The 26,481-nt window shown below is 44.1% G+C and overlaps 1 protein-coding gene across 2 annotated transcripts in view; it reads left to right on the top strand.

Moving 5' to 3' along the window:
- SPATS2 (spermatogenesis associated serine rich 2) overlaps positions 1-25,988 on the top strand; it is a 47,355-nt gene extending 21,367 nt beyond the window's left edge. For both annotated transcript variants that reach the window (XM_080994661.1, XM_080994662.1), the window contains exons 3-13: positions 7,441-7,520; positions 8,162-8,270; positions 9,982-10,031; positions 11,040-11,301; positions 12,047-12,253; positions 15,525-15,660; positions 18,805-18,863; positions 19,894-20,003; positions 22,378-22,480; positions 23,307-23,512; positions 24,802-25,988. In XM_080994661.1, the coding sequence (XP_080850787.1) occupies positions 7,441-7,520; positions 8,162-8,270; positions 9,982-10,031; positions 11,040-11,301; positions 12,047-12,253; positions 15,525-15,660; positions 18,805-18,863; positions 19,894-20,003; positions 22,378-22,480; positions 23,307-23,512; positions 24,802-25,113 (1,634 nt within the window). In that variant the 3' untranslated portion in view covers positions 25,114-25,988. The remainder of the gene's footprint in view (positions 1-7,440; positions 7,521-8,161; positions 8,271-9,981; positions 10,032-11,039; positions 11,302-12,046; positions 12,254-15,524; positions 15,661-18,804; positions 18,864-19,893; positions 20,004-22,377; positions 22,481-23,306; positions 23,513-24,801) is intronic.
- The last annotated feature ends 493 nt before the right edge of the window (positions 25,989-26,481 follow it).

Raw genomic sequence — 26,481 nt, 5'->3', positions numbered from 1 at the left:
TTTTATGTTTGGCTCTGCTCAACTAATTCTGGTGATTGTAAGATTTATCCCAACACAGTGGTTCTCCAAGTAGAAAGCTGGCCTTTACGGTAGAAGATCACTAGGTCTGTGATTGCCAAGTATGAAGGAAAATGAAAGTTCAGTTTGCCCACCATCCTGGCCGCTTTAACCAGGACAATGCTAGAACTGTAAGATTTTCCTCATCTGTACCAATTCAGACAGCAGATGGTGATCATGTTTGAATTTTCTCCCCCATGCCTGCTAACTCTGTACATGGAAAACTAGGAAAGAATGTAGAACCTAGCTTCCTTCCTTACCTTTTAGGGTTTTTTATTTGTTTTATTTTATTGTGGGGAATGTGGCTGCAGCCTGAAGTTACACAGTATAGAGAAAGGGCTCATTATAAACTGGCCAACAGCCTTGCAGTAAAAAGGGTCACTGTGACAATTTGAGAACTGCAGTGTCAGCATTGCACAGAATTTCTTCATACTATATCCTGTTTATTTGTATAGCTAGGCCATCAAAGAGATCTATTGAAAATACACACAACTTTGTGCAATAGTGAATTCACTAGGGGCAGGGACGTGTCTGCTTTTTGCTTGTAAAATTCTGTAAAGCATTGTCAGCCGTGATATAACTGAACACGATAATAATCTGTTCACCCCCCTTAATCTCCTAATAAACACCTGTCTGTGTTTGAAGTGGAGCTCCAATGACAAGTAGAAATCCCAATGAATAATTTACAGAAGTATGTTAGTTTTGCAGTACTGCCAAATGTGCATAATTTTCTTGTTGAAGATGTCATGTTTCATCGTTTTCTAGAAGCTGCTGTTCATAATGTGGTGGATTATGCTGCATTGATAGACTTGATACCATAATGAGAGGTTTTCAAGTATAAACATCTGATGAGTGGATCACCTTTTTAACAAGGAAAAGAAATTCAGAAACAAAAAGTTTTTGATGTGCTCAGAGATATTTTAGGAAAGCTTTTGGTGCAGATATGTAGAGCTAAGTTATCGTGCAGGTTAGTTGCAAGTTCTCCTTGGTCTATTTTCGTTCCTTACTGGCATATTCTTTGTAAAACAGCAGGGTCTTAACCCTCCTGCGTTTTCCGCCTTCAGAAGGAGGGTGGTTGTTCCTCACCTGTCTCCTCCACAATGTTCTCCACTCTTTCACTTGGACTTGGCTACGCTCATGCACGCCAGTGCTCATCACTCATATAGCTTGCTATATGCAAGCACATGGTCTGCTCCTGGTCAAAAAACAAAACAAAACTGCTACATTCATTCTCATCACAGCACTAGGCTGAAAGGAGAAGTTTCTTCTTTGCTCAGCCTAGCACTGTGATGGGGAGGAGAGTTATCTTTTCTACTGTTCAGAAAGAGTGATCCCCCCCCCCCCCGGCCACCGTCTTAGTTTGATGCTTCCCAGTGCAATGGTGGGGAGGAAATTGGGCTGGCAAGTCATTTAAAGCAGCTTGGCCGGCCTGATTCACTGCTTTGCCACCCGTCTTCTAGACAAGGGCAGCAAGGGAGAAGAGGTGGGGTCATTAAAGTGTGCAGGAGTGGTAAAGTTGGAGGAAGGTTATTTGTTAAAAACTTACTGCCTTGTAAGAGAAAGTATGGCAAGGCTCTGAAGTGCTTTAGTGCCAAGGAGTTGTGTCACATGTGGAAGTGGATGAGTTACTAGAGTGGAGGGTCATCACATTGTCTGAAATGTGGGGAAACGTAGTGATTTGGTAGCAGAACACTAGTTTAAAGTGAGGAAACCAAGCTAAACCAGGTGACGCTATAAGTCATATATCAGCCTCATTTGCATATAAAGCTGGAAAGAAGCCTTACTTACAGTAAGTGAGCATAGGACCAGGGACACTGAACTTTTCCTCTTCCCATGCCTTACCTCTCCCCATGCCTGTTGAACTACATTTCCCCTTTCCTGAATCACTTCCAAGGAAGTGTTCAGCATCCCTCTCCTCTCCATTCATTCTAAAAGAAGATCCAGCTAACCTCCTATTTCATAGATGAGTGGAGTGAATATATGGAAAGAAATATTGTGCATGCCGGCATCGCATCTAGTTTGACCCTTGTGATCTGTACTTTGGGGAGTTGCACGGAAAGGTCAGTATAAACTGTCACTGATAACGGGCTTATTATGTAACTTCCACTACTGACGTGGCAGGTAGATGGCATATCATCTGTGACTGTATCCATGGTCGTGCTTACAGAAGCATGGATTATGCATGCTTAAGATGTTTCTAAATCAGGATATGTTGGGGTTCACTGATTATGAAGCCCATTTTCTGTCATACTAAATTAGAAGTGAATAGCTTGCCTTTCCACTAAGTATATCTTCTTGTTGGCATTGTTTTGAGAGAAGGTGCAGGGTTGGGTTTAACTTTAGTAGAGAACTTGGCAAACTGGTTGGATCTTTACAATGTTGGACAGTTGCTATTGAGCATCGTGTGTGTGTGTGTGTGTGTGTGTGTGTGTGTGTGTGTAAAATCACACTCTCCCTATATGCACACAATGTTATTAACACTTGGTTATCTTTCAAGGTGTGGGCACTGAAACTACAGAAGTTTCCCCAAGAAAGTTAGGGCCAAATAATGGATAATGCTATGGTCTGCGAGGTGTTTCCAGGATTGCAGCTATTTAACAAACTAGTTTTGGTGTGGTATGAAAAAGAGTGGTTTAGAACAATAGCCTTGAATAAAATGACTTGTAATGGCTACATACATGCCTTAGACTCTTTGTGAAAGGAAGCTGTGAACAGTTAAGGTTTTGAGTCTATGGCAGCAATGGGCAGAGTTCAAACTTTCAGGATCTGCCTCATTTTTTACTGGAATCCCGAGAGAACCACTAACTGGAGGCATGTGCAAAAGAGATAGAATTAAAGAATTCTAGGCCCAGGAATTTGGTTTAAGTCCCAGAATTGAGTGGAGCTCACAGCCCTTTTGCACACAAGTCTTTGTTCTCCCCCTCTGCCAGCTTTCTTCATTTTAGCGGCATTGGGGGGGGGGGTTATTGTGCTAAACAAGGTGCCAAAAATCCTGGCTGATACATTTCAAAATTCCCTCAGTTTCCAGATAGATTATGATCTACCTTCTGCCCACCCCCTGGTCTATGGAATTGATCACATCCACTCAAAAGGAAGAGCTTCAGCATGCCATGAGCTTAAGAAAAAACAACAATCATAAAGGGCAAACCTCTTCTGCTTTCAGTGGCTTGATCATACTGTGAATGCATACTTGCTACTCAAGTTCTGGAATTGCAAGCTGCTGCTTATGAAAACAAAGACTGCTGTGTCATTGTTAGCAGGCAAGCTGAAATCTTAAGCACCTAAAGAGGAGCAGTTAACCGATAACTGTCTTGGCTGCTTTTTTCAACCATTTCTTAACAAAGGAAAGAGAATCCAGAGTCACGAAAAAGCATGTTTCATGAAAACATTCCCCAACAATAGCAGATCCTATGCACAACAACTTGCATCAAGGGTCAGTGCAGTATCTATTAAAGTCAAACAAGAGGTCGGCATATTGATTAGTTTGTGAATGGACTTTGAGAGATAGATGTTACATTTTTACTGCCTTGGAGGACTTTGAATTTTGGGCATGGAGGCAAGATACAGAAGCTAGATAAATTGTGAATGGGCAGTAAAATGGCAAGTGCAGTTCAATGTAAACAAGTGTAAAGTGATGCATGTAGAAGCCAAAAAACTTGATTTCACATACCGTATTTTGCGCCCCATAGGACGCACCGGCCCATAGGACGCACCTAGTTTTGGGGGGGGGGGGAAATAAAGGGAAAAAAATTATTCCCCCCCCCCCAGGTGCGGGGCTGGAAGAACCAGGTCGGGGAACAGCGGGAAGGCGCGCTCCGCCTCCCCGCTGTCCCCCGAGCTTGTGGGGCTGGCGATGGGGAGAAGTGCGCTGAGCCTGGGACTGCAGGCACCTCTGCGCAGCCATCGGGAGCCTGCATTCGCCCCATAGGATGCAACGTGATAATGTTCCTAAAATTATGCATGGAGGAGTGAATAGAGAAATGTTTTCTCAATGTGCTAGAACTTACAGGCATCCAGTGAAGTTGAATGTTGGAAGATTCAGGGCAGAAAAAAAGGAAGTACTTATTCACACAGCTCATCATTTGAGTGGAATTTGCTCCCACAAGGGGCATCATGAGTAGCAATTGCATGGCTTTGAAAGAGGATTAGACAAATTCATGGTGGATAAAGCTATCAGTACCAATCAGGGCTATCATCTGCCTTCTTGGTAGGAGGCAGTATGCTAGAAACTGCAGGTCAGAAGAGCGCTGTTCTGGCCAGGTCCTACTTGTGCGTTTCTCATGGGCATCTATCTGGTTGACCGCTATCAAGCAGTCAATCATTTTATTTGTATGCTAACTTTCCAGAGTTATAGCCATGCTCAAGGTGGCTAGCATAATTACCAACATAATAAAAGTAGTCATAAACAAGCAAACATCAATAAGTACACATTGAACCATTTCCAAATAAATCATAAGATCTAGATTAAATATACAAAAAAACAACCCAATACCAGTAACACCCCACAACAATACCCCCTAAATGATACCCCAGCCAAGAGTCTGTCCAGCAGCCTCAGCTTTTGCAGCTGGAGTCAGTCAGGGTCCTGCCCTCCCAGGCCAGGTGGGAAAAGGTCTGGGAGGGGCAGGGCAGGGAGCAGGATGAGTGCAGGATTTTGGAATAGATTGGCTACTGGCCAGATACAAATGTTGTTCTTAAGTTCTTTCACTATAAACCCGGGGTAGGCAGAAGGCAGATGGAGATCTACAAGCAGATTGCAGAATGATTAAGAGTATGTCAGGTGAGTTTCTGACCCCAAACTGTTTAACAATAGCAAAATATATTCCCCACTCCCAATTGGTTTTGAATACCTGTAGCATCTCAAATGTAGATTTTGCTCTCCTATATGCAGGTAATCCCTGTATTTGGGTGAATGAGTTAACTGGCTCCATCCTTTTCATAAGTAAGCCCACAGGCATTACTAGCCTGCAAAGGTCTTTATCAGCATGCTGAGGGATTTGAGGTCTTGACAGGACAGGCAACTGGACCAACCAAAAACAAGAATTTCAGAAGAAATGAATGCAAAGTTCCACATCTAGGTAGGAAGAATGAGATACACACATACAGAACAGTGTAGCACCTAGCTTGACGACAGGATATGTTTAAAAGATATAGGTGTTAAAACAGAAACTGAATATGAGTAGGAATGCTGAATAATTTTGTTCATTGATGCTCTCTGTCTTGTGGGCTGTAGTTCCCATAATCCCTGACCATTGGCCAGTCTAGATAGTTGTTAGGAGCTATACAGTGGTACCTCGGGTTACATACACTTCAGGTTACATATGCTTCAGGTTACAGACTCCACTAACCCAGAAATAGTGCTTCAGGTTAAGAACTTTTCTTCAGGATGAGAACAGAAATTGTGCTCCGGCGGTGCAGCAGGAGACCCCATTAGCTAAAGTGGTGCTTCAGGTTAAGAACAGTTTCAGGTTAAGTACGGACCTCCAGAACGAATTAAGTACTTAACCTGAGGTACCACTGTAGTCCAAAGCATCTGTAGGGCACCATCTTGGCTACTGCATTAGGTTTGTCTTCAAACCATTCATAGCACAAGCTGTGAATGAGGTTTGTTCTTGGCTTATTGCTTGTGGTTTATATGGGGGAAAACAAACCCAACCAGGGCTTAGCTCCCAACAGTACAGGTGCAGTAGGACCGAAGGAGAAGTGGAATGGTTGTGATTTTCAGTCTTTGCACCACCATGCTGCATGCTCACCTTTAAACCGTGGTTGAGCTTGACCATGCTTTGAAAGTGACATGTGAACCAGCCCACTAGTTTTTGAGCGGTCTTCGAGGGCAGCCTCATTGCAGCACATTGCATTAACATTTCAGGAGTGTAAAGAACTGTAGCCACTCTCCCTCTGTTTGACATGGCTATAGCTGGCTACGGGTACTTTGTGTCTTGAATGCCACTTCAGCCGCCAGTGGGAAGGTCAGATCTAAAAGCACCCTCAAAATTAACACCTGAATCTTTAGGGAAAGTGCACCCCCATCCAAAGCAGCCTGAACACCACCTCTCAGGTCAGAGAATGCCTGATCTCTCAACCACATAGGCTTTACCAGGGATTTCAGTAGTCCTGATCGTCAAGCCCACTCCTCACTTACTGCTTCAGTCTTTTAGTTCTGAAAATTGTAATTGAATAACAGAAAAGGAGCACCCCTTTTGTGACGCACAAGTCCTAAAAGCAGAACAAATAAATGTGTGCTGGCAGTTATGCTAGCATTAAACAGAATTAGCAGCTGGCAGATCTTGATAAATGAATTGTAAAAACTGCAGTTTGCGTACCCAGGAGGGAGCGACAACATTAAATATTGAGTAAAGGTTTGGTGCTGTGATGGATTCCTCTGTGCACATTTGGTAGCTGCGTATTATCCTCAAGATTAGTACCAAACAACAAAGGCAGCATTGAGACTGCCCCAGTTGTCTTAATTGATATCGGACTAGTTCTGTTAGAGGTTACACTTCCTTCGCTGCTGCTTTGATCCTTCTGTATTTTTCTTTTCTTTTGCCTGAGTAGGCTAACAAAGCAGAGTTTCAACAATATGTCGGGGGTCTCACAAAACTGTACGGGTCAAAGCAGATCTTGCGAAAGATCGTCCTTCTGATCCGTTCAGCCTGGGCCTCCTGCTATGTTGAGCCTGTGTTGACTTCCAGTCAAGTGTAGCGAGGTGGTTCTGTTCATGCTCTTGCTACATCAGCAGCAGTGTGCCATATGCTTACCTGGGTTGAATTAAATGAATGTTGATGGTGTACATGTGGCTGAGAAGCAGGCATGGACTGACTGAAAATGGGAGCATCAGCTAAAGGAGAGGGTTGTGTGAATAGGCCATGAATCGTTAAGGCAATACTGTACATTGCTGCTCCCAATTTTCTGCTGCCGTTATGTTTGCTCTGAAGTAGAGCTAAGGATTCGCAAAGCTATGTTGAAGGTGTGTCTAACCCAATGATAAATCTTGAAGATAAGCTTTAGTATGCCTAGGAATATACCAGACTAAGCTTCTGACCTTCAGAACTCATCACAAGCTCTTCCCAGGCAGTCTGATTTGGGGCTGGTCTTGCCATATTGCCAAGGCTGGCTGTTTTCAGAGTTCTGCTTCAAGGCAGTGTATACAATTGCTGCAGTGTTCAACAGGTGGAACCCCTGTGCACTCTGCCTCTCTAGTGGGGTGTGTTTGCATACTCTTGTCACCAGGGATTGGATGAGACCTTTTAGCATAATCTCCAGCCTACTTTTTATTTTCTTTCTGCACAGCACAGTGTATATCTACAATTCGTCTGAGAGTTTATTTCCATCTTCTTGGTTCCTTTCATTCTGAATATTCTGTGTCTCTTTCCACTTCATCAGATTCATCAGGATTTATTTTTGATGTGCAGTCCAATACTGTGATGGCTCAAGGAGGTACCTTTGAAAACATGAAAGAGAAGGTAAGGAATTCCTGAACAGTTCTTGTAGCTGGGAGTTTGGCATGTTATATTGCTGCTAGATTATTATGATCTGCGACGGACAGAAATTTGGAGTAGATAGAGACCTCTGCTGTAGGCAAAGCTGTTACCCCTTTTGATTCTTTGATTCCTGTACTACTGGTTTGGGGGGAAATGATCTCTCTGTAACTCTCCATTTCTCCCTTGCTTCCTTTCCTCTGCCATTCCTGCAAGTGACTTTAAAGCCGTGATTGAGACATGTGCATTACCAAAAAAAAGAGAGGGGAGCTAGCATTTATTTGGGGGCAGAGATGTACTGGCCAGTTGCATTTGGCAATATATTGAGTCATAATGTAAGCGTTGCAGTAATAACTGAAGCAAAAGGGACCCAGGTGGCTTCAGGCTGCTGTGTGTTCATGTTGCTTCCAGCTATAGCGTCTGTGAGAGGTTTGCTTCCTTGGGATGGGCTTCAGAAAAACATTGCCAGAGAAAACAACACTAATGGGCTGTTCCCAGAGCAAAACTGAAACTGACATCAGCTGGAAGAAAAGAAACTTAACTAGTTTCCTGTGTTGGAAGCAAGGGGAAATGTTTGACTTGGAAGCAAGTGGTTAATATGTGACCTGCATATCTCATTTTTCTAGATCAGTGCTGTGAGAGCAATAGTCCCCAACCGCAGCAACAACGAAATTATCCTGGTGCTGCAGCACTTTGATAACTGTGTAGATCGAACGGTGCAGGCTTTCATGGAAGGTGAGTTTTTTAATAACCAGGTTCTATCTCAGATGCTGGCTATCCTCTGTGATGGGGATAAATGGTGGGTAGGGGTTATGGGCCTTGCATTGTGAATATGTGCAGTTACAAACTCTTCACTTTTGCACCTAGTTTATTTGGTGTGGGTGTTTGTGATTCTTGGTTTCGTTGGGGACCAGGAAGGTAACATTTGGAGTGTGGAATTTGGTATGGAGAAAGACTGGAAAAGAAGGAAGGGTGTAAGAGTAAAGAGTTCCACTCTGAACATTTATTTCCTTTGCATGTTTTACATGCAAAGACAATCCACATAAAAGGGAAAATCAGTCCTCAGCTCTGTAAACTGTTGAGGGGAAAGTCTCCTGGGCAACTATTTTACAAAGATCACAAGCAAGCACGACATCCAAATATGCATCATTGTGGCAAAATAGATATTCCTGCAACTTTCACACAAGTATACATACTTAAAACAAATATTTGGTTCATGTAGGACATATGTGTGCAAAGCCCCCAAAATACTGTTTTCTAACTTTTTAATGAAGAAGCAGCCATACATTTCTAGATTTTACTTTCAGTCAACGTGGGCTAGAAATTTGTTTCTCGGCTCAGAAGTTTGTGTGCTTGGATCAGTACAATTTTGCTTTAGCATCTGGGTTCTATATTGCACCATCTTGACAATATAAATTCCCACTTTTCCTGCTTCATTCTTTTATATATGCTTATGTAGGTACATGAACATTTAAATGTTTATTACTTGAGGCTGGACAAGAGCCAGTTTGGTGGCCAGTCCAAATGTACCTCTCATTAAATGGTAATTGTCTTTAGACTACATAGGGAGAGTTTTTCTTGGCTTTTCTCAGAATGAGCAGCACATTGGTTTCATTCCTGAATATGTTTTCTTTCTTTCTTTCTTTTTTTTTTTTGCATATACTCTTTCAGAATCTATTTAGGATCCACATGAAACAAAAAGGTCATATTTCGGTATAGGATTGAAACTAGAATTGTACGCACAGAGTTTTTAAACTCTTTTGTTGCTACACTACCATAAAAAAAATCAACCAATGTGTAAATTATCTGTGCAATGGCTAGAAATAATTTTTTAGTTACTTGGAAGTTAGTAGGCTGTACTTCCAGTGCCAGGAAACACCTCTGTATTAATGCAGTTTTATTGCTCCAGCACATGCATGCTGCAACACATTGCGTGGAATACTGTGATTCAGAAGGGGCACACTTGAGTTCAAATTAGATCTCTGCAGCAGCCTGTATCAGTTTTATCTAGTTCTCGCTGACATTTCTTGTGCCCAAACCAAACAGGCACTTTGTAACATACAAAGACTTTTAATATCAAACACAGAAAGAGAAAATTCCTACAAGAGCATTTGGATGCCCCTTGTACGTAAATCCTCATCCCTCCTTCGTTTTCCTGGCTCTAACTTCATGGAAATTCAGGCTCTGCTATATTTTTCTCTTTGGTTTTTTTGGTCAAAAACTCTCAGAAAACACCTGGGGATAAGAGGATGGTCTGCTTTCCAACCCATGGGCAGAAAAGAAATATATAATTCTTTCCTTCATGTGCTATCTGCGCCACATCAGTTACTTATGTAACTCTAGATTCTCTTTTAATATCTCGTGTTACTATCTCCTTTCTACTTCACATTCATAGCGCATAATTCACAATACATTTCTGCTTACGATTTTTCTTTTTCGAAAACAGGTAGTGCCAGTGCAGTGTTGAAAGAATGGACAGTAACTGGAAAGAAAAAGGTAAGCCTTCATTTGGTCTTGAACTGCAGTGTATTGGGTTGGTTTGGAGTCTTTCTGGAAGGACCATGGGGCTTTCTAAGCCCATCTTCTTGTACCACTCACACCAAACGGCAATGACACAAGAAAAAGAGAATTTGTCATAGGGCAGCACTGCGTATTTATTACTAGATAACGTTGATCTGAGAAACTACTCCAGTGTCTGGTAGCTTTTGGAACAAAGTTTCAAAACCACAATTCACTTCTGCTTAGCATTATTGGGGTGTGTGTGTGTGTGTGTGTGTGTGTGTAAAATACTGCCCTATACCTGCAGGTTGGTTCACAGAATAAACAGAATATAAAACCACAAACCATTCATGAGAGACGGTATCATGTGGGAACATTTTCAGCTGGCATGCTGAAAAAAATTCCTAGTCCTGCAAAACTGTTCCTTGGCACCTGTCTATTAGGCTTCTTCCAGGTTCAGGGGTAGTTTTCTGATTTCTTGATTAAATTGTTATCCCTTTGGCCAGTGAAAATGTTACTCAGCCATGTCCCTGGCTTCTAAGATTTCACAGTGTGGTTCTCACTCGCTGTCAAGCACACCTTTTCAGTTGCAAGGGCTAAAAATGGAAAGCTGCAACTCTCAGAGCCCATGAGAGCCCAGTGACACATCCTGTGCCTTTTCTGCATTTGTACAAAATAGTGGTATGCACACATCTGTGAGTGCAGCCAGCCCTTCAGAATAATTGATGGTTGAGAGCAGTATTTTTAATGTTCTCCTGCACTAAAGTCTTTCTCTATTCACAGTTGCCATGCTTAGTACACTTGGGCCACATTAATCTCAGTCTGTCGGTTCTAATTGTTAAATAAATCCATCCCACTTTTAAGGGATCAATGCCTAGGACGTTCAGCTATAAAGTATCTAATTATCTGATGTTCAAGTAGTAAGAATGATCCTGGAAATTAAGCTTAGCGTTTTTCTTTCCTCTCCCCCTTCCCCCTTGGTGGGGCGGATATATTAATCCCTAGAACAAAAAGAAGAAAACTAAGCCAAAGCCTCCTGCAGAATCGAGGGCCAGCCTTCCTGACCCCAGCAAGCCAGCATCCACCGAAGAAGAACAGTCTGTAGCTTCATCTGATAAGGGTGGGATCAACGGTTACCATGTCAATGGCTCGGCCAATGACACAGAGTCTGTGGACTCACTCAGCGAAGGTTTGGATGCGCTTTCCATAGATGCCAGAGAGTTGGAGGAGGGCGAGCCTGCAATGCCTGAGGTGCCTGATGGAGCAGGTTAGTTCTCTGTCAGGTTGTTGCCGAAAAGCAGTACTGCTGCTTGTGTGTGTAAAGAAATAGGAGGGCCTTGTTCTCTCCCTTCCGCTGTGCTTAAATATGTAATAATAATAAAAACAGATTAAATACCTTTTTTGCTGTTTAGCACTTGTAACAAAAAGGTCAGCTAGTTCTTTGGAAATACGGTGCAAACTATTCCAGATTCCCAGAGGAAGGAGATGGCAATAGGAGCGAATTCTGCTACAGTCGTACCTTGGAAGTCAAACGGAATCTGTTCCAGAAGTCGGTTCAACTTCCAAAAGGTTCAGAAGCCAAAGGACAGCTTCTGATTGGCTGCAGGAAGCTCCTGCAGCCAATCAGAAGCTGCGGAAGGCACATTGGACATTTGGCTTCCCAAAATAGTTTGCAAACCGGAAGAGTCACTTCCAGGTTTGCAGCGTTTGGGAGCCAAAACGAGAACTAAGCTGTTCAAAAACCAAGGTATGACTGTATAAGGTTGGGTATCTAAATTTTGCACTAAAGGCTCACTTAGAAGTGGCTTCATAGAGATGGATGCTAGTGTATCTTCTAGGTAGATGAGCGTTCATAGCACATTGTTCTTTCTGGCGATATGGTGCTCTGCCAAAACTATAAAGAGGTGCCTAGGAAAAATAGTTTGGGAACCCTGGCTTACATAATTGCACTTTTTTACTGTGTTATGATCTTCAGATGCATGAAGTAGGACCTTCTTTTCCTCCCTCTTTAGTAACATTAGAAAACGGGCTAGCAGACCTCAGTCCAAAGCCTGCCACCACACGGTCTTCCCAGAATGCCCAGCCTCTCCGGGTGCAGCCTGAACTGAGAAGCTCCAGCAAACCGCTCTCCAGGCCTGTATCCAGCAACCATTCACCTGCCCCTTCATCTCTGACGATGCTGGATGAGGTCCCTGCGTCCTCTGGAAACAAAAAGCTAGGTAGGCTGGGTGGGATCTGTGACTGCTGCATGATTCTGTTGTTCAGTTTCTAGGCTTCGCTGAGCACATCATAGTTTCACCGAGCAGATCTGGAAACAGCTACAGAGTGACTACATTTGTTCTAATTACTGGGCTGAAAAGTTTTAATGTGTGCCGCCTCTTGTCTCACTATGGGGGTAGGAATGGATAGCATTGGACTAGGATCCGAAAGACACCTAGGTCAAGAGCCTGCTCAGCCATAAACAACACTGGATAACATTGTCCCAAGTCACTCTCAGCCTGACCCTCCCTCACAGCTTCTATGAAGGTAGAAGAGGAAGAACCTGACCCACCATATATGCTGCTCCCAACTCCTTGAAGAATGGTGGTATAAAAGATGAGAGAAATAAATGTGCCCACATCAATGGGATCTTGAAAACTGGATATAAAATTGAAAGCTGTTAGCTATTAGTTCCATATGCTGTAAAGAGTGTATACAAAGGCATTAGAGATGTACAGTTGTACTTTGAAAGTCGAACGCTTTGGGAGTCGAATGTTTTGCCTCCCGAACGATTGAAAACCGGAAGTGAGTGTTTTGGTTTTCGAATGATTTTCGGAAGCCAAACGTCTGGCGCGGCTTCCGTGGCTTCCAGTTTGCTGCAGGAAGCTCCTGCAGCCAATCAGAAGCCATGCCTTAGCCGTCAAACGTTTTGGAAGTTGAACGGACTTCGCAAATGGATTCCGTTCGGCTTCTAAGGTACGACTGTATTCTGTTTGTCTTGTTCATGTCCAGCAGTCTTAGGAACATGTCTGCATGCTGCTCCTCAGCCCAGTATAAATTAATCATTTATATTACTGTTCTGCAGCTCTTTGGGCTAGATTCAACTAAATAATTGCACTAGCAGGAACCAGCAATATAAGTCCCACTGGTGCAAAGTGATTTTTCTCAGCTTTTTTTCCTCCATACACTGCCCTCCTCAAATCAGCTTTGGGATTAGAACAGCAAAAGAAGGAAAAATGGTTCCGTCTAGCACACAGAAATATGTGTGCTGACAGAACAATTGTAATAGCACAGCATTGAAATTTTTATGTCCATTTATTATCTTGTAAAAATGCATTAAGAAGACGTTTTCTAAACAATAAATCACCATCCTTGTCTTTCACTGTGTTTTAACACAAACACTGTGCTAGCTGCTACATTGGTATCTTGCACCTGGTGGGTCCTGAGTTGTGATCTTCCTGTGGAAGATTGAAACTGATAGCTCACCTCCTCCTTCCCCACTGCCTTGGTGGTAACTTTCCAAGCCTGCTTTAATGTCACTTCTGCCACCCCTGTAGTTCTTGTCCAGTTTTATGCTTGTTCTGCAAGTCCTGTGGTTGGGGAAGAAATTGCATGCAGAATTACTGAGCAGTCTCCCAGCTCTGAGGCTTATCCCCTGGATGATTTGAGAACATAAGTCACCAGGCGAAATGTCTCTTCCCTGTTGAATTTGAATTCCAGCTCTGCTTCCATTTGGGCTGCAGAGACCTCTTGTAAGGTACAGAATGTGTTAGGTAAGCCGGGGCTTCATTTGCAGAGCGCATTAGGCAGACAGTCTGCTGAAATTGAATTTAATTAAATTGCCTAGTGGTGGGGAGGATTATGAGCGCTTTAATAGGAATGTTGCATCTTTGTTGAGCAGGCTATAGATGACACCCTGTCTGTTAACTGCCTTTCCTCCAGCTGCTATAAAACTAAGACACAGAGTTGGTTAACTGAAATCCTTTAATTAGTTGGTTTTCCTGCTCAGTCGTTCCCCACTGTTCATATCATTTAGAATTTGTACTATCCCATATTTTTTCACGATGTTCCTTACTGGAAACTTTTCAAGATCGTGTACATTTTTCCCATGACGCGAGCCAGTATCTCAAAGAAACCTGGTGGTTAATGAGAAGCGGCAGTTTCTTACCATTCCTTCCTTTAGTCTCCTCTGTTCCTGTCTCTACCTGTCGGCAGCAAGGACCTCCAAGACCTTGATTCTAAGCATGGCCATTATCCCTAACTTCGGGGAGAGATGAACATCCGGCTCCCAGCATCAATGGTTCACCTTCTCGCAGTAACAAGGGCTATAACAAGCAACTGGCAGTTTAGCTTAGCAGGGGGTGAACACTTCAGCATGCCTTGGTGATGGAAATAAGCATGGAGATGTGCTCTGCTGGAGAGATGAGGCAGAGTGTCTATAACCTTTATTGCTCTCTCTTGAGTCTTTCATCTTTTCTTTTAGAAGAAACTACTCTTGTACAAGGGACGCGGGTGGCGCTGTGGGTTAAACCACAGAGCCTAGGACTTGCTTGATCAGAAGGTTGGCGGTTCGAATCCCCGCGACAGGGTGAGCTCCCGTTGCTCGGTCCCTGCTCCTGCCAACCTAGCAGTTCGAAAGCACGTCAAAGTGCTAGTAGATAAATAGGTACCGCTCCGGCGGGAAGGTAAACGGCGTTTCCATGCACTGCTCTGGTTCGCCAGAAGCAGCTTAGTCATGCTGGCCACATGACCTGGAAGCTGTACGCCGGCTCCCTCGGCCAATAAAGCGAGATGAGCGCCGCAACCCCAGAATCGGTCATGACTGGACCTAATGGTCAGGGGTCCCTTTACCTTTACCTACTCTTGTACAGATTTGAGTTTACTAGGGGGAAACGCCTTCTCAAAGTTAAAACTCTGAAATTTAATTCATAATTAGATGCCCCACATGCGCACACAGTCCAGTGCATCTGGCGTATTCTTGAAGTCAAGATATCATCTTCTGGTCAATCTGGTAATCTGTTGTTTTTTTTTAAAAAAATCAAATGGTTACTTCATGGCAATTAGTCAGTAGTTGACTATGTATTAATTTCATTGCTGAATGCAAGCCCCACTAGGATGAGTCTCACCTAGGAACTTTGATTGGGAACTCCTGAGTTGATTCTGCTGAAGGCAGGGCTTACATTTGCTGCTGAATTTAAACTTTGTGCCGGATACAGGCCTGCTTTTACCAGGAACCTTTGCAGCCATGGCTTAATTCATGTGAAGGAAGAGAGGAAGAGCACCCCTTAGAGTGTGCGTCCAAAACTTCCTTTTGAAATTGAATTGCCTAGCTTCAAGGGATTTACCGGTCGGCAGTCCCATGCACCTGTCAAAAATGCTCCATGGAGGATTGGCCAGTTCTGGATTGGGCCTTCAGGCGGATCCAGTTCGTCACCTCTGCTTTTATAGCAATTTGGAAAACTTGGATGGACTAATACTAGAAGGCTTTGTGTGTTTCTTTCCCCCCGGCAGGTTCTAATATTGAAAAATCAGTGAAAGACCTCCAACGGTGCACTGTGTCACTGGCTCGGTATCGTGTTGTAGTTAAAGAAGAAATGGATGCCTCCATTAAGAAAATGAAACAGGCCTTTGCAGAACTTCAGAGCTGGTATGCTAACACCTGTAGAGGCTGAATTATTCAGATATGAATAAGTTTAACATGTCTTGGAAAAAGGCAACCACTTTACTTTTACGAGTGTTTTCCTTGGGGCCTGTCACTTGTAAGGTAGTCATGTAGGTAGTGTACATGGTCAAGTGTATCTTCTCATTGATGGTGGTTGTTTGGAAAGGCTGCCACCAGTAACTGAAGCTGGTGGTGGTCTTCATGTTACAAACCTGGCTACCAATCCAAGCTATTGGACCCTGAAACATCATATGACAGTTCTGCATTAAAGGCAGTCACAATCTTCTCCCATTGTTCCTTGAAGCCGCTGAACTATGCATGTCTTGAAATGCCCACAACTGCAAGGAAAGCCCCTTTTGGGGGAAGAGCTGAAGACGTGAAGCCCCTGATCTGTATGCCAATGGTTCCAGGTTTAAAAATCCCCTGTGAGGCCCTTGTTGCAATTGTGCACTCTGATGTGGTGAAGCATAACTAAATTCTGAAGGAATAGATATTTAATTCAGGGGTTGCCAGTGGGGTACCCATGGGCTCAGTGGTGCTCTTGAAGTCTTCCCCTGGTCAGATGGCAAAACATCTGAGCCCCTTGGTCAAAAGGTGGCGAGGGCAGTCACCTCTGTCTTCCTTGAAAAGCACACATTGCTGAAGGAAAAAGTTGGAAGAGTGACACCCTTTCCAGTTTCCTTTTTCAACTCATGTGCTTTCCAAGGCTCAAAATTCGCATGCACTTCCTCCCTGTCTCTCAGGTGAGTGGGCTCTTCCAGAGGGGAAAATTCGCATGCACTTCCTCCCTGTCTCTCAGGTGAGTGGGCTCTTCCAGAGGGGAAAAGTGACTGAGGCAGTTACTGAGTTTTGCCCATAGTATTAGCATATTTCTGTAGTGGTTCCCCATCTGTGGGATGCTCTCCCCAGGGAAGTTCAGCTGCTGCCTTCATTATACACCTTTAAGTGTCAGGGGAAAATGTTCCTCTTTGACTAGGCCTTTGGCTGATTGGCATCCAATGCCCTTTTAAAATGTGTTGGGGAGGGGGGGTTTGGGTTGCTTTTGTTTTTATTATGTATTTCGTGTTTTTACATTGTGATTTTATGATGTAATCGCCCTGAGACCTGCGCTGTGGTCGAAACCACTGACCCTCTTGGGCTTGCCAATCGACAGGTCCGTGGTTCGAATCCCCTCAACAGGATGAGCTCCCATTGCTCTGTCCCAGCTTCTGCCAACCTAGCAGTTCGAAAGCACACCAGTGCAAGTAGATAAATAAGTACCGCTGCAGCGGGAAGGTAAACTGTATTTCCGTGTGCTCTAGTTTCCGTCACGGTGTTCTATTGCGCCAGAAGCAGTTTAGTCATGCTGGCCACATGACCCGGAAAGTTGTCTGTGGACAAACGCCGGCTCCCTCGGCCTGAAAGTGAGATGAGCGCCACAACCCCATAGTCGCCTTTGACTGGACTTAACCGTCCAGGGGCCCTTTACTTTTACCTTTATAAGGCGGTATACAAATTTAATAAATAATAATAATCAATTGGTCAAGCATCAGTGCCCCTTTCTGTGGGTTATAATCTCTGCAAAATGAGAGCTCTAGTTTTGCTAGCTTAAAAAGTCCTCCTCTTGTAACAATTAATTATTTGCTCTTTGACTCACACTTGCGTCACGTTCAGAAAGGTCAAAGACCCGAGTGTGGTTCAGCAGCCTGGCTCAGATAAGTCTGTGTGTCCCAGTTGCTATGGGAAGGGTGAGGGTGGAATCAGCAGAAACCAGGAAGTTCAGTTCCGTGACACAGGGATATATAGTGCCTGTTTGGAAGCAAGCCAGGGGAACCTCCTTCAATAAATGTCAAGTAGAGAAGGTTCCTGCAGGGAGGCTTTTGTACACAGGACTGATAAAACACTGAGCCTGGGGTCAGTTTGGCTCTACATTATAGCCAAGATTATTTGCCTTTTCCTTAAAACGCAGTGACGGGTCTGCTAGAAAGAATTTCTTCCACATTCCCTGTGGGTTTCAAGGAACAACTGTTGCACGGGTTGAAGGCAGTGCAGACAAATGAAATGCTTTTCTGTCCATTTCTGAGGAAACCAATTCATGTCAGTATGTAAAGCAGGAAGGGTGTCACAGGAGCAACCGGTTTTGGAAGAATTTTAGTTTTAGATGCTGTGATGGTTGACACAGCAGAATTGTTCCTTAACACCACAGGAGTTGCAGTTGGTTTTAAAAATATGTTATATTGTCATATTGTCTTCCGTAAGACATACCAAGCAGTGGAACGAGAACAGAACACAATGCTAAGCTTTCTTTCAATAGATTTCCCTCCAGAGAACCAGCCTTCCTGTGGCAGACACAGTTGCCTTAGGCTGTGTGTGTGGTCCTTTGAGGTGCCATTTCAGATTATGTGGGCAACAGCATTTGCAGCAAAAGAATTAAGGCCACCTAGAACTGTAGAAAAGGGACGCAGGTGGCGCTGTGGGTTAAACCACAGAGCCTAGGACTTGCCGATCAGAAAGTCGGTGGTTCGAATCTCCGCGACGGGGTGAGCTCCCATTGTTCGGTCCCTGCTCCTGCCAACCTAGCAGTTTGAAAGCACGTCAAAGTGCAAGTAGATAAATAGGTACTGCTCTGACGGGAAGGTAAACGGCGTTTCCGTGTGCTGCTCTGGTTTGCCAGAAGTGGCTTAGTCATGCTGTACGCCGGCTCCCTCGGCCAAAAAAGTGAGATGAGCGCCGCAACCCCAGAGTCGGTCACGACTGGACCTAATGGTCAGGGGTCCCTTTACCTTTAGAACTGTAGAACATTCTGAAGAATCAGAGCTTAAACCTCAAAGTCAAGGTTCTTCTGATTTCCAGGCAGTGAATTGATTGTTCGTGCCGTGTTTCTGTGCACTCTATTAATAAAGTTATGTCACAAATTCTGGAAAGGGCTTGCAGTTTTCTGCTGCCATCTGTTGGCTCATTCTTTATACTGGTACTGATCCATTCAAGCTCACTGAACAGCATGAACAATTCACATGCCTCTTGTCCCTGTTCTTTCTGCATAGGGTTTATAGCAGGCTTGTTTTTTGTCCACAGTCTGACAATATACAGGCTATGAGTGTAAAAGGTTTGCCCCTCTCACCTCTATCTTTTATCCTCCTTTTTTTCTAGTCTCATGGATCGAGAAGTAGCCCTTCTAGGTGAAATGGACAAAGTGAAAGCAGAAGCAAGTAAGTATTTTGTTTTGTTTTTAAAGAAATTGTGTTAATAGCATTTTTGTATGAAATGCAGTGACTTAAAAACAAACAGTGAGCCAGACCTTCTCTCCAGCCCATTCCATGTCCCTTCCAAATATAAAATCCATTATCTCATAGGCAAAAATGGCATTAAATGAGTGAATTCTGAGTACAAATACCAAAGTCTTGCAGGTATGGGCAAAACTGCAGTTTCCACTGCTGTAACTAACCTGAGCAACAGGCCGAACAAGGGCTAGGGCACAGACAATGGGCAGGCTACCCACTGGAGTCTCATTTTTGGTGTGAGAACTTGATTATGAAACTTAATTCAATAAGGCTTGTCTATAAGAAGACTTCAGGAACACCTCAATAGCTCCATCAACAGTTGTGTCATCTGGGTGCATGGGTCTTATTTTAAAGAACTAAATGGCTAGGCATAACATACCAAAGAAATTGCTTCCTCCCTGTGTCCCATTATAATGTCAAAGACAAGCGCATATATCGTACCTTTTGCATCCCCCCCCCCATTGGAAAAGTAGCAGCTTCAGTGAGGTAACTATTTAGCAGGAAATCAATCCTGGGGGGAAAGGGTTAACACCACTCCCAACCCTTGGCATTTCACGTACAAGCAAGATTGCATTAATGTACACAGTTGCTATTATTATTATTATTAGCGCTATTAGCATTTGATCCTATCCGTAGATCTCCAATATTGCATCATGTTTAGTCCTGAAAGCTCCAGTTTAACAAATGCAATTAGTCCAAGTCAGGGCAGAGTGTGTGGAAGCCTTCTAGGTGGATTCCTCATAACTATTGAACTCCTACTCCCTAGAGTTGGCCTTTTGGGGCTACATACAGTTGGCGTTTTTAGCATCTGCTTTAATGTAGGTTTCAGTTTTGTTCATTAATTTGCTGCTTGCAATGAGCTGCTAATATCAGTGAGCCAGTGATTAGTATCACTGAGCTGGTTATGCAACTGCCTTGGGCATCATAACCGCTTGGTCTGCATTCCTTTACATTTCAGTGGACATCCTAAGCAGCCGGCAAAAGAAGGCAGAGGCGCTGAAGAAGATGACTGATGTGGCTGTCCGAATGTCCGAGGAGCAGTTGGTAGAGCTTAGAGCTGATATAAAGGTGAACCTTGGACTTCTGTGTGCTATGCTAGCCCTATTCTTACCATTAATCATGATTGTGGACTAAACAGCTGATGTAGAAGTCAGAGCAAAGTAGAGTCAGAAATAGTAACCATGTAAGGTAAAGGTAAAGGTACCCCTGCCCGTACGGGCCAGTCTTGACAGACTCTAGGGTTGTGCGCTCATCTCACTTAAGAGGCCGGGAGCCAGCGCTGTCCGAAGACACTTCCGGGTCACGTGGCCAGCATGACGAAGCTGCTCTGGCGAGCCAGCACCAGCACAGCACACGGAAACGCCGTTTACCTTCCCGCTATAAAGCGGTACCTATTTATCTACTTGCACTTAAGGGTGCTTTCGAACTGCTAGGTGGGCAGGAGCTGGGACCGAACGACGGGAGCTCACCCCGCCGCGGGGATTCGAACCGCCGACCATGCGATCGGCAAGTCCTAGGCGCTGAGGTTTTACCCACAGCGCCACCCGCGTCCCCTTGTAGCCATAGCTTAATTCCCTGGTATCCTCCTGTTACAGGAGAATTGTAGCTGAATTTACCATATTTTTCGCTCTATAAGACACACCAGACCATAAGACGCACCTAGTTTTTGGAGGAGGAAAACAAGAAAAAAAAATTCTGAATCCCAGAAGCCAGAATAGCAGGAGGGATCGCTATGCAGCGAAAGCAGCGATCCCTCTTGCTGTTCTGGCTTCTGGGATAGCTGTGCAGCCTGCATTCACTCCATAAGACGCACACACATTTCCCCTTACTTTTCAGGAGGGAAAAAGTGAGTCTTACAGAGCAAAAAATACGGTATATTTTGCATGTAGGATGGCCCAGGCTCAGTCCATCGTACCATTTTGTGTTAAGGAGTGCTCTTTCATACCTGAGCTGCGAAGAGTCTCTGGAGAATGTTTGACCTTGATAGGGTCAGGGTTGAGAGGACTAGGCACTGGTCTTCCAACTGGTGGGTCACAGAATCATACAGTTGTAGAGTCGGAAGGGACCCCGAGGGTCATCTAGTCCAACCCCCTTCCTCGCAGGCAGGCATTTCAGCACATGGTTGCCCACCCAATTTAAAACCATACCAGGCCTTGCATAGCTTTGCTGATGTGCTAGCGGTTTTATCGCTGCACCGCTAGGAATGGCCTAATTCGAGGTGGGTTGCAACAGGAGCACTACCACCATGCATATATATGGTAGAAGATTAAAAATTGGGCCCCAAAATACATGTCCTGGGTCTGAAAAGGTTGCACGGGGGGGCGGGGGAGAGACTTGGTATCCTCTTGAAACGTGTTGCTGGAATTGTGCCGATGTTCACCTTGGTAGCGAAAGAACCTTTGAAAGAACACATTCTTCATAAGGAATCTCTTCTTACTGATAGTCTCTGGAACCAACTCTGCACAGGGGTGTTTCCAAGGGTGTCTGAAGTTCTAACTTTTTCCTCCATCTGAATAATAGAAAGAACCTCCAAGGTATTCCAGACTTCTGCCAATGCAGGAAATCCACTGCTACAATATCCCCAATCGGTGGCCATCTAGTCAAAGCTAAGGTTTCATTAAAAGTTCTCATTCTGATTTCTTTTTATTTCTAAAGAAAACCAAGATAAAGTGCTCAGATTAAATAAATGTATGTAAATTCATTTGCTTGCATAATGCATTTCAAAACATTGCATTCCCCTTTTTCCTGACAAACATTTGCACTTCACTGGCGTTCAGCATCTCGTTTAGAGAGAAATTCCAGTCTAGACAAGAACCTCTCAGCTACCAAGCAGAAACCTTTGCCTGTGCTTTCTCTTTACATTTGTTCTCACTTTTGTTTTCTAAAAAGTAGAATAATCTATCTGATCATGGAGCATCAAGCATGCTTGCTTCAAACACATAGCTCCAATAAATGCTCTTTTTTTTCCTACCACCAGAGGGCAGAACAAAGTTGCATAAACATCCCACTGAGCTCAGACACACTGTTCCACCAGCAAGACCATGCATAATTTTCATCTCATGTAAATTACCATTAATGTAAGGTTACCAGACGTCCCCGTTTCCCGGGGACAGTCCCTGGATTTACAAATCAGTCCCCATGCAAAATCCATTGAAGTTGAAAAGTGTTCATTGAAAAAAATCTGGTAAGCTTACATTAATGACACTGGAATGAATGTTTTGAAAATGCTTGCAGATAAATGGGATTTCCTTGCAATTGGAGGGCTTAGTTTTCTGCAGCTGTGTTGGTGAATCCGGAAGGTAGCATGTACCTTGGACGCACACTCGCAAGCTATGCCTTGGCAGATCTCTTGGCATCGGGGCCTCAGCTTGGCTCAAACCCTGAACATACTTAACAGAACGCCATTAATGGAACCTTAACATGCCGGCATTTTCCTCTTTAGCACTTTGTTAGTGAGCGCAAATACGATGAAGATCTTGGAAGGGTGGCTCGTTTCACTTGTGACCTAGATGCACTCAAGAGGAGCATTGAATCTTTTGGACAAGGTGAGCCAACCCTGTGTGTGTGTGTGTGTGTGTGTAGTATAGATAAGTTCTTCCTCTCATTTCCAAAGCTATTATAAAAAGAAATAATTTTATGGTACCCTAAAGGTGTGATAATGCCATGTTTTGCTGTGACACCAAATTCAGCATTGTCTGTGCAGAGGAAGAGGGAATTGCTAAGTAAGGCTTTATTGGGGATTTGGACATTTCAAATTCAAACTTCTGCCATTCATCTGTCTTTTGTCCTTGGGAGGTCATCTGCTTCAGAGCTCTGATGGTTGTACTAATGAAGTGGAAACAGGTGGGGGCTGCAACGAAATGTTGCAGTTCATTCTCCCTGCTAAAAGGAGGTGGGCTCCTGTTTTAGAATTAACCCCACGTAGCCATTCAACCTTTCCCCTCACTCCTTTCCTCTTGATGTATCGCTCCTTTTCCAATTGTTACTCTACATCCAGTGGCTAAATTCAGTCCCTATTGGACAATGCGTAATTTTTGCCACTTTAAGGTGTTTATCTTTTAAAGGGGGGAAAACTGCAAACCTTGGGACTCATGCAAGAATTGCTGCATTTTGGCTACAGTCCTGTGGCTGACCACCACTTGAGTTCCCTATTGGGAAAAGTTTGTAATATTACCACAAGGGTGCTGCAGGAATAGAGAGAGAAGACCCCCCCCCCCATGTAACACATCACCTTTGAATATGCAGCACTTTATCTCTCATTGTTGTCAAGAGGAGGTAAATTCTCCTTTGACTCTGTTATAGAAGATGTGTGCAGGGGATTCAGATTACGACAGCCTCTTCCTAAGAGCTTGCCTTGTGTTCTTATTTCAGTTTCGCACCCAAAGAACAGCTACTCCACCAGGTCACGGTGCAGCTCTGTTGCCACGTCTGTGAGCAGCCCAGATGAGCCCAGTGCCGCAAGCACAGTATGTGCCTCTGTTTCTGCTCCGAGCCTTACGACGACCAATAAGAAACCACCCCCCCCTGCAGAAGCCGCTGCAAATGCAACAAGCCGTCCATATCAGCCCTACCGTGAGGTAATGGATTAATCTTGCCTGTTGTGGTTGCAACTGGCATGTGGGTGGACCATGAGTACATTGCTTTGAATGGCCTTTGCTTGTAGTGTAAGAATGAGTGGCAGCAGCCCCTCTTGTTTATATCTCAGCTTTGCATTCGCTGCCAGCCTTGCAACATGGAGGCTACCACAAAAGGCCAGACTACCAAAGCCCTGGGCTCCTTGTGGCCCAGAAAGGGCTATGGCTCTGTGTCTCTTCCACTCTTTTTCTGCATGCATTCATGCACCCTAAACGGCTTTTTAGCAGGCCATGAGTAGAGGGAGCTATGCTTCCTCATGGCTGTGAATAAACAAGGCAGTTGTGCTGTGGTGCAGGGGTTCCCCCCACCGTGGTTGCCAAATTTCATTGGGATGGCCTGTGGTATATCTGAAAAAATACAATTAACAATCATACAGCATCTAGCTGCATTGCAATTGCTACAAAAGGCCTTAAGGTGGTCCACCAAGACCCTCAGTGGTTTTCAGGTGGTCCGTGGGGGGAAAGTTTAGGAACCACTGAATAGGCAGGGGCATGTGGAAGTCGTCATCTTAATTTCCCATGGGCAACCTTTTTCCTGTATGCTGGACTGATTGGAAGAGGCTTGCCTTTATTGTGTCCATTTGCACGAAAATTTAAAAATACGCTTAAATCCATATTCCCTGAAAATAGAATGAAAATCTGTTAGTACAGTGGTACCTCTGGTTTCGTACTTAATTCGTTCCGGAGGTCCGTTCTTAACCTGAAACTGTTCTTAACCTGAAGCACCTCTTTAGCTAATTGGGCCTCCCGCTGCTGCCGCGCCGCCGCACGATTTCTATTCTTATCCTGAAGCAAAGTTCTTAACCCAAGGTATTATTTCTGGGTTAGCGGAGTCTGTTACCTGAAGCGTATGTAACCCGAGGTACCACTGTAACTAGAAAGTGTATCCAATATAAAATGCTCTCTTCCATTTTTTTATATATTGTACAAATATGCTCAAGTGATGCCTTGCAGGTTTAAAGATGTGCTTGTCATCACTAATATCTTTTTTTTAAAGATTAACTTGACCCTAGTTGTCTAAATGCTCTAACTCTGTTAATAGATGTGGGAGTGGGCACTGTCCTTTTTGAACCACTCCTAAAACAGGAGCCTGGCAAGACATTCTTGTTATACTGATTTAGTGGCGGAATATCCTTGGTGATTGTGTGTCTTGGCTCTTTGCTGAATGTGGCAAAACCTGCCGGCTGCCATAGCTATTGCTCACAGTAATCCTCCCTTTCTTTCCGTTTTAGGGTTTCCAGGGTAATAGAAGATCTGGTCAAGGTTACAGGGCCCAAGTGCAACGCCAAAATGGGCCCCCACACCCCAATTCAAATAGGTACCGAAGCGGGCCTTGGTACCAGTCCAACTCCAGGTCCCGGCCACCTCCTGGAAACGCAAACAGCCTCAGCCAGACTTACAACACAGGAACCAATGGAACTGGTGCTGAGCCTGGTGTGCCAGCCCCAACTGCACAGTCCCATTCGGGGACACTCAGCAAAGAAGCCAAGGCTCTGCCGCAGCGGAAACCTAGGTCAAGCCAATATGAGGCGGCCAATTCCTGAAGAGCACGAACTCTCTGCCACTTCCCAAAACTGGATGACGAGATTGTAGGACACACCTAGCTAGAGATATTAACAAAGGAACGTTTACACTTGCTGCCCCCTTTGCCACTTTTCTCTTCCTTTAATCATTCCTTTCTGGGAAAAGCGGCTCCCTAGCGCTTCTCCTGCCCTTGCTTTCTGCCACGTGACATGGGTCAGGCTTTAGTGGAAAATGCACACATGATCTCCAGGCATGGCCTTGGCAAACCTCACTGCTGCCACCTCCTTTGCACTCTCTGGCTCCTCTTATTCTGGTGCCGTCCTTAAACATGGGCTGACTTTCAGCCCTAGAAGCAAAAAATAAAAAAGGGGGGATGTCTTCCAAGAACCCCAGCCCAAAAGCTTTTGCTCTCCCCTCGCCCTCCCTGAATGCTGCTAGCCAGGCCTTACTCCTAACAGCAAAACTCTTCATGCTGGCAATGAGACAAATTGCTGTGAATTGTGAGACCAAGATGAGTGATCCTAATGGGAGGAGCCATTAAGAGAGACTGCTGGGATGGTTATTTTCTTTTTACATCTTATCTAAATACTACATTTGGGAAAACTGGGCTTGTATCTCTCTCTCACTAGAGAATGGAGAGGTCCAGTCCTCCTGAGAGAAGCATCATTTTGACTGTACGTCATGCATACATTTAGATGTCCCCTACTTTTAATGTTTGGTGAGGGATGGGAGGTTTAATTTGCTCCCGGTCACGATCCCATCGTCTGATCCTAAACTAAATTTCTAGCAATTTAATTAGCAGTGCTAATCCTAGGTGATTGCAAGTTCCAATAAAAATTGCTACGGTCTTTCTCTATCCTTGTATAAATAAAAATGACGTACATGTTTAAAAGACGGCGAGTCTCTAGTTTGTGCTGTTATTTCTTGTAATTAAAGAGAGTTTGTGGTGATGTGGGCTGATCAGATGAGTTCAGAGTATGTCAAATCTAATTTCTAAAGCGTTTAGCAAGTGGAACTGGTATAGTTCTGGCTAGCTTGTGTAATCTTAAGTTCTCGGTGCAGCTGTGACCAGTAAGACAAAATGGAAAATTTATTTGAGACACCCGATGGATAATACAAACAGCTTAGTCTTGACTTCAGGCTTGGCTTTGCAGGCCAAAGGGAAATAGCAGAAGAAAGATAAGAGGCTTTCGGAAGGTAAAAAAATGCTGTCAAAAGTGTTCAAAGCACATCTTGGTAAACCATTATGACCATGTGATGTATTTAGCTTCATACCCAAAATAGAAGACTGTTGAAAAATGGTAACTTGTCTGAGGGCAACTGCTGAGTTTTATAGCAGAAGAGAAATTTGAACTAGGAACTTTCTGGCTAAGAGATTGAGCTCTTAG

The sequence above is a fragment of the Podarcis pityusensis genome (assembly GCF_964106645.2).
Source record: "Podarcis pityusensis genome assembly, chromosome: 2".
In the NCBI taxonomy this organism is placed as follows: Eukaryota; Metazoa; Chordata; class Lepidosauria; order Squamata; family Lacertidae; genus Podarcis; species Podarcis pityusensis.
The sequence above is the reverse complement of the archived record's forward strand: the minus strand, read 5'-3'. Positions and strand labels throughout refer to the sequence as shown.